Raw genomic sequence first — 17,035 nt, forward strand, 5'->3', positions numbered from 1 at the left:
CGCCATGGCCGGGCGCGGCGCCTTCCCGCTCAGCCCGCTGCCCCCCTCGGCCGCCCCGCCGGCCCCGGGGCCCGGCACCGCCCTGCTGCGCGGCCCCAGCCCCGCGCCCGCCGCCGCCCCGGGCTACCGCGCCATGGGCCCGGCCGCCGCTCAGTACCAGGTGAGAGCCCCGGGGCGCCGGGAGGGCCGCGGGGGGCACCGGGGGCCCGGGGCAGCGCTGGGGTGGCCGGGCGGGCCGGCAGGGCCTTCCCGGGGCAGCGCGGCCGGGCCTGGCCGGTATCGCCCGGAGCGGGCCCGGCACCCCCGGTGCGGCCGTTCTGCTGCCCCCGTTAGCCGGGACACCTCTCTGTTAGCCGGGGCACCTCCCTGTTCCCTCCTGCCACTCTGCACCCTCAGAGCCCGCTCAAAGTTGGGCCTGGCCCGTCCCGTTCCTCAGCGGATGAGCCGGGCCCAGGCCGGGGTCGCTGCCCTGGGCCCAGGGCCCGATCCGGCTGCGCAGCCCCCCCGGCCCGGCCCGGCCCGTCCCATCCCCGGCACCGAGCCGGGAACGCGTTCGTGTCCTTGTCAAAGGCGGAGGTAACGCGTGGTGTGCAGATGTGGCCTCGGTGTAACCTCGGAGTATCCTCGGTGTGCCCTCCGGAAGGACCGGGCTTGGTTGGCGGTGGGACAGGGGAGCAGGCGCTCGGTAATGTTGGGGAAAGTAAATCAAAACAACGAGCAGCCCTCCGAGAGCACGTGAAATCACTCGCTCTTCAGCCTGGCATCTTTTAAAAGTAAATTCAGGAAGTAAGAACTGTGTTTACAAGCGCCTGCAGGGACAGGACACAGAGAATGGCTCCCAGTGCCAGAGGGCAGGGATGGATGGGATATTGGGAATTGGGAATTGTTCCCTGGCAGGGTGGGCAGGCCCTGGCACAGGGTGCCCAGAGCAGCTGGGGCTGCCCCTGGATCCCTGGCAGTGCCCAAGGCCAGGTTGGACACTGGGGCTTGGAGCAGCCTGGGACAGTGGGAGGTGTCCCTGCCATGGCAGGGGTGGCACTGGGTGGGCTTTAAGGTCCCTTCCCACCCAATTCCATGTTTCTATATTATTCCAGCAGTAAGAAGTATATCCTGACACCCATTTCTGCTCCCCCTCGCACACCTGGCTTCCCCGTTCACTCCCAAGCTTGTGCTGATTACTTTGGGATGAGTTTTCAGATGTGAAGCTCAGTTTTCCAGGCAGGCTGGAAATGGAGGAGCCCCGTTGTGCAACACGTTCTCCTGGGCCGCCGCTGCCTCCTCCAGAGCTGCATCTGATTTGCATGATTTAAAACTCAGGAAATAAACCAAGCTCAGGGAAATTCCGGCTCCTTAACACAGGAGAAGGAAACAACTTCCTCCTGCAGCCTTGAAAACGCCAGAAAATGGTGTTGGAAGCTGAGCTGGCCGAGCGTGAGCCGCTGGTAACTCGAGGCGGGGGCACTGCCTGACCTTCCATGTGCAGGGTGCAAAATCCAGCTGGGAGTAAACAGGCTGGCAGATGCTGCTTCCCCCGCGGCTGGGCTGGCAGCAGGTGTTGGGAGCAGGGGGCGATGTCCCCTCGGTGATGTCCCCACGGTAATGTCCCCATGTTGATGTCCCCACGCTGTCTGGCACCGCTGGCACAGCAGGATCAGCCCCCGGGCTGGTGTTGGGTGGCCTGTCCCAGAAGCATGGGAAAGGAGAGGATCCCAAGGGTCTGCCCTTTGTTTTGCAATTCTTAGCTGAGGAAAACAGCCCCTCCCCTCCCTGCCATCCCCCCAGGGCTTGGTTCTGTCCCAGTTTTAGGAAGAGCTGCGTTGTTTGTGCACCACGAGACAGAAGAGGCCCTGGCCAGGCCAGCGAGGGCTTAGGAGCTCTAATCTTGGGATTATTAAACATATGCTCATCCTTTGGACATCCTTGTGTGCCTGCTGGGGATTTCCTGGCAGCCCAGGCAGGGAATCCAGGGGGCACCTTTGGTGGGAGCTGATGTTTCCAGAGCAGCCAGGGGCTGGTGCCATGCCCGGAGCAGGAAGGAGAAGCCTTTTCTAGGAGCAGGAGGATCAGAGCTGGTGGGGCCCATCCTGATCTCTCTCCCTGCCCCTGGAGCAGCCAGGCTACCCAGGTTGAGCCCCAGCAGCCAGGTTCCATGGAAGTTCAGCAGGAAGGAGTCTTCCTGTTTTTTTAGGTGCTGGTTTCAGGGTTGGGAGAGTTTTTCCCAAGTTTTGGGATTAACACAGTGTCCTGGAGCAGCGTGGGATGAGACCTTGGAACTCAGCACTCTGACCTTGCAGTTGCCCCCAGCTGATGCTTCCCTGGTGCAGAATTAGGTCCCCATTAAATGGATTTTATAGGCACGTGTTGGGAAGACAGAGCCTGGATTCCCTGGCCAGGAGGCTGCTGCAGCTTGAGGATTCCCAAGGCTGGAAGCAGCTCTGTCCCTGGGCAGTGGGAAGGAAGGTTGTGCTTCATGGAGAAATCCATGGAGTTGAAGAAGTGTGGAATGTTGTGCCAGGTGAAGCTGGGGAGGCCTGGACGTGCTGGAGAGGGTGCAGCATGGGAGAAATCCCCCCTTGGGGAGCAAGGAGAGCCGTGTTCCTGCTCATGCAGTGCTGGGGATTGCCTTGGAGGGGGCCAGGGGCCAGCAGGCAGGGCTGGAGCTGTTCCAGAAGGCTGCTGGTGCTGGAGAACCCCACCCTTCCCCAGGGACAGGCTTTCCAAGGCAGGTTTCATCAGAGCCCAGCCTGGAGCTGCTTCCAGCCTGATCCAAAGCAGATGGACACTGTCCTCTGGAGCAGGGGGAGGAGGGCAGAGCAGAGCCCAGGCACGCTCTGCTGCTCCTGGGAAACGTGACAGGGAAGGGGGAGCAGCAGCACCTCCAGCCCTGCTGCTCCCTCTGCTTCCACAGGAGCCCTCCAGGAGTTTGGCCCTGCAGGAGCACCACGGGCAGGGTTTGTGCCAGGCCCGTGGCTGTTCCTCCCCAGCACCTTTGTTCCTTGTTCCTGCCCCTGTGGGATCTGAATCCCTGTGACCTCTCCTTTCCCTGCCCTGGAACATTCAGGGCTCCAGCTGCAGGGCTGTGGACAGGCAGGTTTGTCCAGCCCAGACAGCTCTGCTGCTGCTGCTGCTGCTGGAGACATTCCAGGATGTGTCCTGGGTCTGCTGGGGGCTGTGCCTGTGCTGTGCCCTTCTCCTTTTGATTTACCACTTCCTCATGTCAGCTTTACAGCTGAGATCTGGCTCCTGGAGCTCTTCCTGTGTCCAACACGGAGCTTTTCCAAGTGTGGGGAGTTTGGGGTTTGCAGGGAGCTGCAGCAGAGTTTGCAGCAGCAGCAGCATCTCCATCCCAGCAGCACCTCCCAGCTCAAGGTCTGTGCCAGCAGCAAGCCAGGCTCTCCCTGGCACCCTCCCAAGAGGGATTTGCTCAGAGATAAGGAGGAACAAAGGGGAAAATCACTCTTTTGGGGTGTGCAGGGGGCTCATGATCCCAATCCACACCAAGCCCTGGGCAGCAGAGCTCTCCTGGAGCCCAGCCCAGCATGGAGCTGGAGCCCTGTTTGAGCAGGGACTGTTTCTGTATCCCTGTGGGAAGTGCTGCTGCCTGGGCACCAGGGGAGGAACTTGCAGGAGGAGCTCTTGGTGCTGGGCCATGCTGTGCTCCAGAGCCCAGGGCGAGGATGGATGTGAGCTCTGGCTCCCTGGTTCCTGTCACTGTGCAGAGCTGGATCCTGGAGCAGCCAGGAGGGGCTGGGGAGGTGCAGGAAGAGCCAGGGTCCTGGAAGGGCCATGAACAGGCTCTGGAGCTGTTTGCAGAATTCCTGCTTTGCCTCAAGCTCTCTCTCCAGCCCAGCTTCTTCCTGCAGATCCATCCTGGGATTTATTGCTCCTCCTTCCTGCTACCAGCCCCCAATTTCTGGGCTGCCCTTCCTCAAGCAGGGACCTTTGGCAGGCTCAGAGGCTCCTGCCATGCCAGCAGAATCCCTCAGGAGCCCTCCCAGCTCCGATGGGTTCAGCCAGGGCCGGTTCTGGGCAGAGCTGCCCCAGGCCCGTGGGCTGAGCAGTGCCCTGGCATGAACCCCGGGCACAGCCCCGTCCCTGGCAGGGAGCAAACACGAGCTGTTCACTGTCCCATTTCCAGAGGCTCTGCAGGGAGCTCTGGATGGGATCCAGGCTCTTCCTCCCGCTGAGCTTGCAGGGTTTGCCCTTTGTCTGCCCCTCCGAGGGGAGGGGACAGGGTGGGCCCTGGGGGTGGCACAGGGCCTGGGGGTGCTGGGCAGGAATGAGCTCCTGCTCAGAGCTGGTTTAATCAAATTTCCTGAGTTTAAGCCCTCTGCATCCTGGGAATTTCCAGACTTTCCAAGAGGGGCTGCAGACAGGCTTCACCCTGGGGCTGTGGTGCTGCTTCCAGGCTTGGCTGAAGGTTTTAGGCTGGGCTTGTGTGAGAAGGGTTTGGGAGCAAATCTGCCCCAGGCACTGGTGACTGGTTGAGCCAAGAGGCTTCTCTGTTGCAAATTTGAAAATCCTGAGAGTAAACTGAGAGGAAAATTCCACGTGGAGGGTTTTGCCCTCCCTTTATTGCTCATCCAGGCAGTCCAGTGTGGGTCCTTGGTGGGCTGGAAGTCGCTCCCTGGCAGCTGAGCTGTGGCTGATGGTTCTCAGATGGTTTGGTGAAGTTAAAGTGTGACAAATCTGTGTATCCTTGTGCTGAACCTCTCCCTGCCGATGGAATTGTCTCAATGGAGCCCTGGAAGGAGCAGCTGGACACACAAGACCTTGCCCAGGATGTGGAGACTCTCTGAAGCCTCCAAATCTCTCACTTCAGGGCTAGATCCAAAATGTGCTCCATGGAGGGGCAAGAGGGAGGGAGGAGAGACCTCAGGGCTGCTCTGACTGAAGGGCAGGAGCTGGGCATGGCTGGGGCAGCTCCAAGCGGGCTCCTGACAGCATTCCCAGGGCAGGGAATGTCTCTGGAGCTGTGGAGCCTCCCTGCCCTTCCAGGCACTGATAAACACCCGGGGCTTTCCCTGGGAGCCATTTCCTGCTCCTGGTGCCTCCAGGGAGTGCAGCCTCTGCTTTCAGCCTGGGCTCTGCACTCAGCTGCTCTGGGGCCCCAGGAATTTCAAATTAAAAGTTTCCCAGCTCCTTCTGGGGGGTTTCTCTGCTTTTCAGAAGCTCTGGCAGGTGTCAGCACAGCTTTGGGTTCCACAGTCCTGCTGGAACTGAGCAGCAGAACAACCTCCACTGTGGTTTGTGGTGTTGCACAGGCTGTGGGTCCACCCGGCCCTGCCACAACGGATTTGTTGATAAACCCAAAGAAACTGGGCCTGGCCTCGTGGTTTTGGCACAGAGAGGTGCCAGAGTCACGAGGAGCTGCACAAACGGGGCTGAGCAGGAGGAGAGGAACATCTGGGAGCAGGAAGAAGGAGCCTCCTGCCCTGGGGAAGGGAGGGTCAGAGCCTGGCTCTGGGCTTGCTGCTTCAAAGGCTCTGCAGCCTGTGTGCTTGTGCTTGTTGTGTAACAGGGCTCAGCCTGGGCCTGGGGGGTTTGAGCTTCCACGTGCAGCCCTAATCCTGGGGCCCTGCTGCTGCCCTGATCCTGCTGGAACACTGCTCCTCTGGGCATTTGCCACTGCCAGAGGCACCAGGGGCAGCTCTTGGCTTGGTGTCTATCAGCTTTTCACACAGCTGGGGGTGGTTTTTAGGGTTTTTTTTGGCTGCAGCTCCATCAAACCAACCCTGCCACAGCTCTGAGCTGTGGAGGGCAGGCTGGCTGCATCCCATATTCCCAACCCTGCATCCAGGGATTGCTCCCAGATGTATCCCTGTGTGCAGGGAGTGAGGTGTTTTCTTGGCTCCCTGCCCTGCAGGGCTGTGGGGATGTCCTGGCACGTCAGGAGCCTGGGGCAGGGCAGAAATGTTGCTCTGCTGGCTCGGTGGCTCTCCCAGCCTCCCACCTCGGCAGGGGGAGCTGAGGATCAGAGGATCCCCAGGTGGAGCATGGAGGAGCAGGAGGGGTGGCTGGTGGGTCCTGGTGGCACCTGGGGCACCAATGGGTGCTGCCCAATCATGCTCTGAGGCTGCAGAGGGGCTGCCAGGGCTGGGAGCCCTCGGGGCTGTGTTGTGGCTCCCAAATTCCATGTGTGGAAGGGGCAGGAGGGGACAGGCTGCTGCCAGGGGGGAGCTGCTGCCTCCTCCATCCCTGTGGGAGGAAGTGGGATTGCCCTGTCCCCCTGCTCTGCTGCTGTCCAGAGGGGAACCCACGAGGTCCCCAGGGTGGGGACACTGCTGGCAGTGCCCTGGTGCTGCTGTGGGGGTGGCACAGGGCCTGACTTTGGCTCCACTGCTGCCAGGCCAGGCTTCCCTGCACTCCTTGGCCTCTCCTGTTCCTGCTTTCCCAAAGCTTCCTGCTGGCATTCCCTGCCCTGGGGAAGGGGTGGCACCGAGGGTGGGTGGCACCAAGGTGGATGGCACCCAGGGGATGGCACAGAGCTGGATGGCACTAAGGATGGGTGGCACCAAGGGGATGGCACTGAGGGTGGGTGGCTCCCAGGGTTTGTGGCACAGAGGTGGATGGCACTGAGGATGGGTGGCACCAAGGGGATGGCACCAAGGGTGGGTGGCAGCCAGGGTGGATGGCACCCAGGGTGGGTGACACTGAGGTGGATGGCACTGAAGATGGGTGGCACAGAACTGGATGGCACCAAGGGGATGGCACCCACGGTGAGTGGTGCCCAGGGTGGGTGGCACAGAGGATGGGTGGCAGAGACGTGGATGGCACCCAGGGTGGGTGGCACCCACGGTGGGTGGCACCAAGGGTGGGTGGCACAGAGGTGGGTGGCACTGAGGGTGGATGGCACCCACGGTGGGTGGCACCCAGGGTGGGTGGCACTGAGGATGGGTGGCAGAGACGGGGATGGCACCTAGGGTGGGTGGCACCCAGGGTGGGTGGCACTGAGGATGGCCGGCCCCACAGCCAGGATCCCATCTGAGCCCTGTCCCCGCTGTGCAGCAGCGGCCCGGGATGCCCCCCGGGGGCAGGATGCCCATGGCAGGGCTGCAGGTGGGACCCCCGGGGGCCCCCCCGTACGGAGCAGCGACGCCGCTGAGGCCCGGCCTGCCCCAGGCCATGATGGATCCCTTCAGGAAGCGCCTGCTGACCCCCCAGGCACAGCCACCCATGGCCACCCCCAGGAGAGGGTAAGGCTGGCGTGTCCCTCCCCAGGGGAGGAGGGGGGATCCTGCTGGGCCCTGGCTGCACTCGGTGAAATCGGGGGGTGGCTGGGGTGGAGGGACCCCAGGGCCACCCCAGGGCCCACCCCAGGGCCCACCCCAGGGCCCAGCCCAGGGCCCACCCCAGGGCCCACCCCAGTCCCACCCCAGGGCCCACCCCAGGGCCCACCCCAGGGCCCACCCCAGGGCCCACCCCAGGGCCCACCCCAGGGCCCACCCCAGTCCCACCCCAGGGCCCAACCCAGGCCCAGCCCAGGGCCCAGCCCAGGGCCCAGCCCAAGGCCCAGCCCAGTCCCACCCCAGGGCCCACCCAGTCCTACCCCAGTCCCACCCCAGGGCCCACCCCAGGGCTCCTTCCACTCTCCCAGCGTGCTCCAAGCTCCTGGACCATTCCCAGTACTACCACAGTAATCCATGGGAGCTGCATCCCTGCTTCTCAATGCAGCCAGGTTGTGTTTCACCACCTGTTTTCCATCTGAACTGAGCCAGGAGCTGCTAATAATTAATATAATAATAATTAATTCATAATTATGATATAGCTATCAAGAATATTGTAATATTAGTTATTAAAATAATAATAATAATAATAATAATAATAATAATAATAATAATAATAATAATAATAATAATAATAATAATAATAATAATAATAATAATAAGCTGTGCCAGGAGCAGGTACAATAATTCATTCCCAACAGGATCTTCTGCTGGGAAACTTCTCCAGAGCACAGGAGAGCCCTGTTCTGGAAATACCTATATAAATATAAATAATATTTAATATCAATGTAGATATCATGAGATGTCACTGCAGATACAGAGCTGTAAAAAGATGGCTGTAATTCCATTCAGGACAGGGGTCCCAGGGCTGGGTTCAGTCAGTGTTTGACTCCCTTTGAGACCCCAAAGCCTCTCCAGGTCCCCATTCAAGTGTCACATCATGCAGAGTGCCACAGCTCCTGTCCTGCTGCAGAGGGGGGCACCAGCAGGGTTTTCCTCCAGCCTGGCACCTGCCAGAGCTTGGGAATGGGATGTTTTAGGATGGAGGCAGAGATTCCTCAGCTTGCAGCTTCCTCTCACTCTGATCTCCACACCAGGAACCAAAGAGCCTTGTGGGATCCCCAGCAGCAGCTCCTGGGGGTCTTCTTCATCCTCCCAGGGGTGCCTGGTGCCTCTGACAGGCACAGAAGTGGCTGGAAGTGTGGGATGGGGTGGCAGATTTTGGGAAGTGTGGGATGGGGTGGCAGGTTTTGGGTTGTGTGGGATGGGCTGGCAGATTTTGGGATGTGTGGGATGGGGTGGCAGATTTTGGGATGTGTGGGATGGGCTGGCAGGTTTTGGGATGTGTGGCAGGTTTTGGGATGTGTGGGATGGGGTGGCAGGTTTTGGGATGTGTGGAATGGGGCTGGCAGATTTTGGGATGTGTGGCAGGTTTTGGGATGTGTGGCAGGTTTTGGGATGTGTGGGATGTGCTGGCAGGTTTTGGGATGTGTGGCAGGTTTTGGGAAGCATGGGATGAGGCTGGCAGGTTTTGGGATGTGTGGCAGGTTTTGGGAAGCATGGGATGAGGCTGGCAGGTTTTGGGATGTGTGGCAGGTTTTGGGAAGCATGGGATGAGGCTGGCAGGTTTTGGGATGTGTGGCAGGTTTTGGGAAGCATGGGATGAGGCTGGCAGGTTTTGGGGATGCTCCCTGGAGCTGCAGTCAGGGCAGGACTCTTTGTTTGGGCTCTGCCAGCAGCTCCTCACTGATTGCCAGCCCTGCTGATCCCTCTGTGGGGGCTGCTTGGTTCCTAGGATCTCCAGGCAGGATCCCTTGGTGCTCGTGGATGCTCAGCTCCCATTCCCTTCCCTGGCAGCTCCTTTGACCTCCTGATCCCTCCTGGGCCATCCCAGCACTGCAGAGCTGGAGTGAGCTGGGGACAGGAGCAGCCTGGCACCCACAGGGACATCAGGGCTGGGGTCAGGGAGCAGCCAGGCTCACAGCTGGGCATGCCCTGCTCACAGCTGCTGGATCAAGGGATTAGGAGCTTCCAGCTGCCCTGGGGTGTCCAGACCCTGCAGGAGGAGGGGTTGGATGGGGCAGGAATTGCTCCAGAGCAGGGCTCTGACCTCTCCTGGAGAGTTCTCCTGGAGCCCTCCTGTGTGATCCTGCTGCTCCAGGTGCAGCTGGAGGAACAGGAATTCCCTTCCCCATGTCCCAGCAGGAAAACAGGAGAGCAGAGCTTTCCCTGATGTTCCCAGGCTGAGCAGGAGCTGCTGGGGTGGGCTCAGGGTGATGGGAATCTGCAGTGGGCAGGGTTGGATCCAGCCAAGCTGGATTTTCCCAGGATTTCAGCCCCACCACAGCAGGGCTTGGTTTGAGCTGGGTGTAAGGGAGTTCCTGGCAGTGGCTTTGATTTGGAGCAGTGGGGGAATGGGATGGCTGCTTTGAGAGGGGAAATGTGGGAATTCTGTCCTGCAGCCCTGCCTTTGCCTTGGATTTTCTTCCCCAGGGTCAGGCTGCAACATCCAGCACCTTCCCCCAGGAATATCCTGAGTGGGAAGGGACCCCCAAGGCTCATCCAGTCCCACCCCCAGCCCTGCCCAGACCCCCCAACAACCCCACCCTGGGCATCCCTGGCAGCGCTGTCCAAACCCTCCTGGAGCTCTGGCACCATTCCCTGGGGAGCCTGGGCAGTGCCAGCACCTCTGGGGTGGTGAAGAACCTTTCCCAGTGTCCGTCCCCCCAGAGGGCAGGCAGCAGGGTGTCCTGTGGGAGCTCCCATTTTCCCTGTTTCCCAGGGTGAAGAGGAGGAAGATGGCTGACAAGGTGCTGCCACAGAGGGTGAGTGTCACCTCAGCCTGGGGGACAGAGCTGAGCTGCTGCAGGGCATGGGGGGTCCCCAAAAGGGGGGGATTTCCCTGAGCTTCCTCCTGCCCCTGGGAATTTCTGTTCAATCCCAAACCACCCTGGAGTGTTTCTGTCTGTGGGGTTGGAGTCTGAGCAAGCAAGGAGCAGGAACGGGGTGGGATGGAGATCTCAGGAGGTCCCTAAGAGTCCCTCTTGAGATTCCAGGGTTCCATTCCATGCAGGAATGCTGCTGGGAACAGCAACAGGCTTCAGACTGGTTTGGGCAGAGCTTTGCAGGGCTCCAGGCTGGGTTTGAAATAAAAGCTGGACTCATCACCTGGTGTCTCCCTGGCTGCTGGGGCTGTGGGGGGGTCCAGCCCATGCCAGCAGGCTGGGATTGACCATTCCTGTGTCCAGATCCGGGAGCTGGTCCCAGAATCCCAGGCCTACATGGACCTGCTGGCCTTCGAGCGCAAGCTGGACCAAACCATTGCCCGCAAGAGGATGGAGATCCAGGAGGCCATCAAGAAACCCCTGACGGTGAGCTGGGGCCTGGCAGGGGCTGGGAATCATGGAATCATGGGAAAATTAAGGTTGGAAAAATCCCCTGAGGTCATCCAGTCCAACCATCACCCTAAGCCGTGTCCCCAGGTGAGGTATCCACGGGTTTCTGGGGCACTTCAGGGATGGGGGATTCCACCTCTGCCCAGGGCAGTCCATCCAATGTTTTCCAACCCTTCCCATGGATAAATGTTCCCTAATATCCAATCTAGACCCCCCCTGAGGCCGTTTCCTCTGATGCTGAGCTGGAGCTGGGTGCTGCAGTCCCTCTCACTCCATCCTGCCTCTCTCTGTTCCCATTCCACAGCAAAAGCGGAAGCTCAGGATTTACATCTCCAACACCTTCACCCCGGCCAAGGAGGAGGGAGAGGGGGGGGAACGTGTGGCCTCCTGGGAGCTCCGTGTGGAGGGGAAGCTGCTGGAGGATGTGAGGAGATGGAGGGAGGAGCTCTGGTCCATCGGGAGCATCCAGGGGGAGGGAGGAGCTGGTCAGGATCCAGGAGGGTTGGACTGGTGGTGGTGGGAGGAGCTGGTCCATAGGGATCATCCAGAAGGGATCAGGTGGTGGGAGGAGGAGCTCTGGTCCATCGGGAGCATCCAGGGGGAGGGAGGGAGGGAGGAGCTGGTCAGGATCCAGGAGGGATGGACTGGTGCTGGTGGGAGGAGCTGGGATAGGGATGAGGTGCTGGTGGGAAGAACTCTGGTCCATCGGGAGCATCCAGGAGGGATCAGGTGGTGGGAGGAGGAGCTCTGGTCCATCGGGAGCATCCAGGAGGGATCAGGTGGTGGGAGGAGGAGCTCTGGTCCATCGGGAGCATCCAGGGGGAGGGAGGGAGGAGCTGGTCAGGATCCAGGAGGGTTGGACTGGTGGTGGTGGGAGGAGCTGGTCCATAGGGATCATCCAGAAGGGATCAGGTGGTGGGAGGAGCTCTGGTCCATCAGGAGCAGCCAGAGGGAGGGAGGAGCTGGTTTGTCAGGATCCAAGGAGGGATGGAGTGGTGCTGGTGGGAGGAGCTGGGATAGGGATAAGGTGCTGGTGGGAAGAACTCTGGTCCATGGGGATCATCCAGGAGGGATCAGGTGGTGGGAGGAGGAGCTCTGGTCCATGAGGAACATCCAGGGGGAGGGAGGGAGGAGCTGGTGTGTCAGGATCCAGGAGGGATGAGGAGGTGGTGGGAGGAACTCTGGTCCATCAGGACTCAGGAGAGAAAAATGATGGTGGGAGGAGAAGCACTGATCCATAACAATCCAAGATGGATGAAGAGGTGGTGGGAACACTGGTCCATAAGGATCCAGGAGGGATGAGGAGGTGGGAGAAGGAGCATTGGTCCTTGAGGACCCTCCAGGGGGGATGAGGTGGTGCTGGGAGCACTGGTGCTGTGTTGAGAGCTCAGCTGGGGCAGCACCTGGGCCCTGGGGCTGGGTTTGGGCTCAGGAATCTCTGCTGCCATGTCTGCAGCCCAGCAAGCAGAAGAGGAAGTTCTCCTCCTTCTTCAAGAGCCTCGTGATCGAGCTGGACAAGGAGCTCTATGGGCCAGACAATCACCTGGTGGAGGTGAGCTGGGAGGGGATCCCAGTGGAAACGGGGCCCTGTGCTCCCCCTCTGGGTGCTCAGCTCCCAGGCCAGGGCCTGTCCTGCTGGGAGAGGGACCTGAACAGGTTTTTGGGGCTGGGGCAGTGCCAGGCTCTCCATGGGGACCAGGCTCTGCTGCATTCCCAGCTCAGGTTTAGAGATGCCCTTTTGCCCCTGGCAGAGCTCAGCTCTGCCCCCTCCCAGCCCAGGTCTGAGCCAGAGCTGGAGCTGAGGTGTGTGGGGACAGGGACGTGGCCCCAGGGGCAGCTGTCCCCCAGGCTGGCACAGCTGGGTCCCCAGAGGGTGCTGACCCCACAGAGCCTCACCCCAGGGCCCTGGGGGAAGAAGGGTTTGCCCTCCTGCCTGTCCCCTGCCTGGGAGAGGGATCAAGGCTTTTTTGGGTGCTCCTGCCTGGAGCTCTCCCTGCACCCAGCTCCTGCTTTTGCCCTGGGAGATCCTGTGGAGAGGCTGAATCCCCTTCCAGGGGAAGCTGGGAGCAGCTCTGGTGCACATTCCTGCAGGATTGATCCAGAAGCTTTGGGAGCCCTGCACCCCAAGCACTCAGGGCTGGAACTGCCCCAGTCCATCCCAGTGCTGGGGCACAGCCTGGGCTGGGATGGACTGGGAGAGCTCTGAGCTGCCACCAGTGGGACCAGGAGCTGCCAGGGGTGCCCCAGGCTGTGTGGCTGTGCCTGCCCCCACCCAGAGCCCCAGCCCAGCTGGCAGGGTTGGTTCCATGGCCCTGCCTGAGCTGTGTCCCCGTTGTCCCTGGCAGTGGCACCGGATGCCCACAACCCAGGAGACCGACGGCTTCCAGGTGAAGCGTCCCGGGGATGTCAATGTGAAGTGCACCCTGCTGCTCATGTTGGACCACCAGGTGCGGCCTGGGGGGCACCCAGGGGTGGGGATGGGCTGGGACAGGGCTTTGGGCGAGCGTTTGGGGTGCAGGGATTGAAAGGAGCACAGGGAGCTCCAGGCATGGAGCTGCAGTGACACAGGGGCTGGGGGGGTCACTCCTGAGTGCCTCTTCTTTGGGCAGCAGCAGGAATTTCTCCATGGAAAGGGAGTTAAAAGCTGGGACAGGACCTAGGATGAGGGTTTGGGGATGTAGGGATCAAAAGGAGCACAGGGAACTCCCAGCATGGAGCTGCAGTGACACAGGGGCTGTGGGAGACACTCCTGAGTGCATTTTCTTTGGGCAGCAGCAGGAATTTCTCCATGGAAAGGGAGTTAAAAACTAGGACAGGGCTTTGGATGAGGGTTTGGGGGATGAAGGGATCAAAAGGTGCACAAGGAGCTCTGGGCATGGAGCTGCAGTGACACAGGGGCTGTGGGAGACACTCCTGAGTGCATTTTCTTTGGGCAGCAGGAGGAATTTCTCTGTGGAAAGGGAGTTAAAAAGTGGAACAAACTGCCTAAAGAGTGACCCATCCCTTGGGCTGTCCCAGGACACTCAGTGCTCTGGCTGGGGTCAGGACAGGGGTGGGTCAGGCTGGGCTCTGCTCTGGGGGGGCTTTTCCAGCCTGGCTGCTCCCATGGCTGACCCCAGCTGTCCCCACAGCCCCCCCAGTACAAGCTGGACCCACGGCTGGCCCGGCTGCTGGGGGTGCACACCCAGACCAGGGCCAGCATCATGCAGGCCCTGTGGCTCTACATCAAACACAACAAACTGCAGGACAGCCACGAGAAGGAGTTCATCAACTGCAACCGCTACTTCCGCCAGGTACCTGCACATTCCCCCCTCATCCAGCTGGGAAAAGCCTCCCACAGCTCCCACAGCCCCTCCAGGCTCTGGCTGTGCCCCTTCCCTGGGCCCTGGCTTGCACCACCAGCTTGGGGATGCCCCAGCTGGCTGCACAGGTGAGGGGAGCCCCTGCCATGGGTGCCCAAGGCTCTGCTTTGCCCCCCAGATCTTCAACTGCGTCCGCATGCGCTTCTCCGAGATCCCCATGAAGCTGGCAGGGCTCCTGCAGCACCCAGACCCCATCATTATCAACCACACCATCAGGTGGGGGCACAGCCTGGGCACGGCCCTGGGCTGGGCACTGGGTGGGCAATGGAGGGGGCTGAAGGAGCTGCATGGGATGGGGAAGTGTCTGCAGGACTGGGGTGCCCCATGGGGTGGAGAGTGGGCAGTGTCCCTGGGACTGGGGGACTCCATGGGCCAGGAGGTGTCCCCAGGGCTGGGAGTGCTCAGTAGGGTGGGGAGTGAGCCCAGCAGTGCCCCCAGGGCTGGGGGGCTCTGTGAGCCCAGCAGTGCCCCCAGGGCTGGGGGGCTCTGTGAGCCCAGCAGTGCCCCCAGGGCTGGGGGGCTCTGTGAGCCCAGCAGTGTCCCCAGGGCTGGGGCCTCTGTGAGCCCAGCAGTGTCCCCAGGGCTGGGGGGCTCTGTGAGCCCAGCAGTGTCCCCAGGGCTGGGGGGCTCTGTGAGCCCAGCAGTGCCCCCAGGGCTGGGGCCTCTGTGAGCCCAGCAGTGTCCCCAGGGCTGGGGGGCTCTGTGAGCCCAGCAGTGCCCCCAGGGCTGGGGGGCTCTGTGAGCCCAGCAGTGTCCCCAGGGCTGGGGGGCTCTGTGTGCCCAGCAGTGCCCCCAGGGCTGGGGGGCTCTGTGAGCCCAGCAGTGTCCCCAGGGCTGGGGGGCTCTGTGAGCCCAGCAGTGTCCCCAGGGCTGGGGGCCTCTGTGAGCCCAGCAGTGTCCACAAGGCTGGGGGGCTCCATGGGCCAGGGGCACAGGAGGCTTTGAGGTCTCCAGCCTGAAGGACCAGCCCAAGTCACCTGGAAGGGGAAGAACCACCAAATTTGAGGCTTTCTGGGGCACTGGTGTTGCTGTTGGGGGTCCATCCACCCCAGCCAGGTGGGGGCTCAGCCCAACCCCATTGCCCCAGTGTGGACCCCAATGACCAGAAGAAGACAGCCTGCTATGACATCGACGTGGAGGTGGACGATCCCCTCAAAGCCCAGATGAGCAATTTCCTGGCCTCCACCACCAACCAGCAGGAAATCGCCTCCCTGGATGCCAAGGTGGGAGGGGACACTGCCGGGGGCCAGCTGTGTCCTGTGAGGGGACACAGCTCCTCTGACCCCTGTCACCTGCCCAGATCCACGAGACCATCGAGTCCATCAACCAGCTGAAGACTCAGAGGGATTTCATGCTGAGCTTCAGCAACAACCCCCAGGATTTCATCCAGGAGTGGATCAAATCCCAGAGGAGGGACCTCAAGGTAAAGGGGAACAATTCTGGGGAGGTTTAGGTTGGATATTGGGAGAAATTTCTTCCTGGAAGGGGTTGTCCAGTGCTGGCACAGAGGGCAGTGGTGGAGTCCCCATCCTTGGAGGGGTCCAGAACCATGGATGTGGCCCTTGGGGACATGGGGCACTGGTGAACGTGGTGGTGGTGTTGGGCTAAGGGTGGAAGGTTTTTTCCAACCCTAACAATTGCATGACTCTGAAGCCCTGGGGCTGGGCAGAGTGGGGGGCTGGGAGGGGTCTGGGTCCCTCCCAGAGCTCAGGGAAGGGTCTGGGTCCATCCCGGATCTCAGGGAGGGGTCTGGGTCCATCCTGGAGCTCAGGGAGGGGTCTGGGTCCATCCTGGAGCTCAGGGAGGGGTCTGGGTTCATCCCAAGTTCAGGGAAGGGTCTGGGTCCATCCCGGAGCTCAGGGAGGGGTCTGGGTCCCCCGTGGATCCCTCTGGATCCCTCACTCCCGCTGCCCCGTCCCGTTCGGGTCAGATCATCACGGATGTGATCGGGAACCCCGAGGAGGAGCGGCGGGCCGAGTTCTACCAGCAGCCCTGGGCGCAGGAGGCCGTGGGCAGACACATCTTCGCCAAGGTGAGCTCGGGGGTGGGGACAGGGTCGGGATGGCGGTGACAGAGCCCCCGGAGCGCGGGCAGTGCCCCCTGTCCCTCCCTGACGGCCGCGGTGTCCCCAGGTCCAGCAGCGCCGGCAGGAACTGGAACAAGTGCTCGGGATCCGCCTGACCTAAGGCTGCCCGAGCCGGACGGTACCGACTGGAAGCCACAGCACTTGCACAAACCCCATGTGCCTGGAGGGATGGGTGGGAGCCCCCCGGGGCTCCCCCGGGCCGAGCACAGCGGAGTCCCCGCTCCCCCCAGGCCCCCGCAGCGCCTCCTCCGCTTTGCATCGCGCCCCTCCCCGCGGGTTCCCCAAACCCCCCTGGAGCCGGGAAGCGCTGCCCGAGCCCATGGGAGGAGCTGCCAGCCCCACCCGAGCCCCGCCCTGCCCCTCTTCTACCAAAGTTCGTCATTCCAAACGCCAGCTCTCCCCGACGTTTTGCACTATTTTTGTGAACAGGTTTTATATAAAAAGAAAAAAAAAACACGAAAAAAGAAAAAAAAAAAGGCAGCGTTTTGTACAGTGGGTTTGTATTTGATTAATTAATATATTGAGTTCCTCTTCCTGCACTGGGCTCTGCAGGGGCTCAGGGAGGCTCCCAGGGCTGCTCTGGGGCTACGGAGCCACGGCCTGGGGCTCATTTTGTGACAATCAGTTTATTCCTTCCCCCCTTCCCACTGTTTTACATAATTCCATAATTAACCACTTGACTTGACGAGGTTTGGGGGCAGAGAGGCTGGCTCTGCCCCAGGAGCCTGTGGGGGCACAGGGGCACCAAGAACTGGAGATACTGGGGAGGAGGGAGGGGACCAGGGGGGCAGTGCCACCACTGCCACCCCACGGAAGTGCCTTTGCCCCCCTGCAGGCTCCGGGTGGGGGGGCGTTTACAGATTCCTAGGGTTGGGCTCAGGGGTTCCTGCTCTGCCTCTTGTGTAACCAGTTTTTGTCTATTTTGGATCTTTTCTAATAAAAGCAGTTAGCAGCAGCTCTGAGGGG

The 17,035-nt window shown here is 61.1% G+C and overlaps 1 protein-coding gene across 1 annotated transcript; it reads left to right on the forward strand.

Annotated features, from left to right (window-relative positions):
- Positions 1–68: 68 nt before the first annotated feature.
- Positions 69–17,024, forward strand: SMARCD2 (SWI/SNF related, matrix associated, actin dependent regulator of chromatin, subfamily d, member 2). The gene is made up of 13 exons (XM_066566747.1): positions 69–160; positions 7,009–7,196; positions 10,009–10,051; positions 10,475–10,597; positions 10,926–11,045; positions 12,078–12,173; positions 12,967–13,068; positions 13,753–13,914; positions 14,102–14,199; positions 15,071–15,206; positions 15,284–15,406; positions 15,914–16,015; positions 16,116–17,024. Exons 1-13 carry the CDS (start codon positions 134–136, stop codon positions 16,167–16,169), a joined length of 1,374 nt encoding a protein of 457 aa, XP_066422844.1. The 5' UTR covers positions 69–133; the 3' UTR covers positions 16,170–17,024.
- Positions 17,025–17,035: the final 11 nt, after the last annotated feature.

The sequence above is a fragment of the Molothrus aeneus genome, chromosome 28, assembly GCF_037042795.1.
Source record: "Molothrus aeneus isolate 106 chromosome 28, BPBGC_Maene_1.0, whole genome shotgun sequence".
NCBI classification, from domain to species: domain Eukaryota; kingdom Metazoa; phylum Chordata; class Aves; order Passeriformes; family Icteridae; genus Molothrus; species Molothrus aeneus.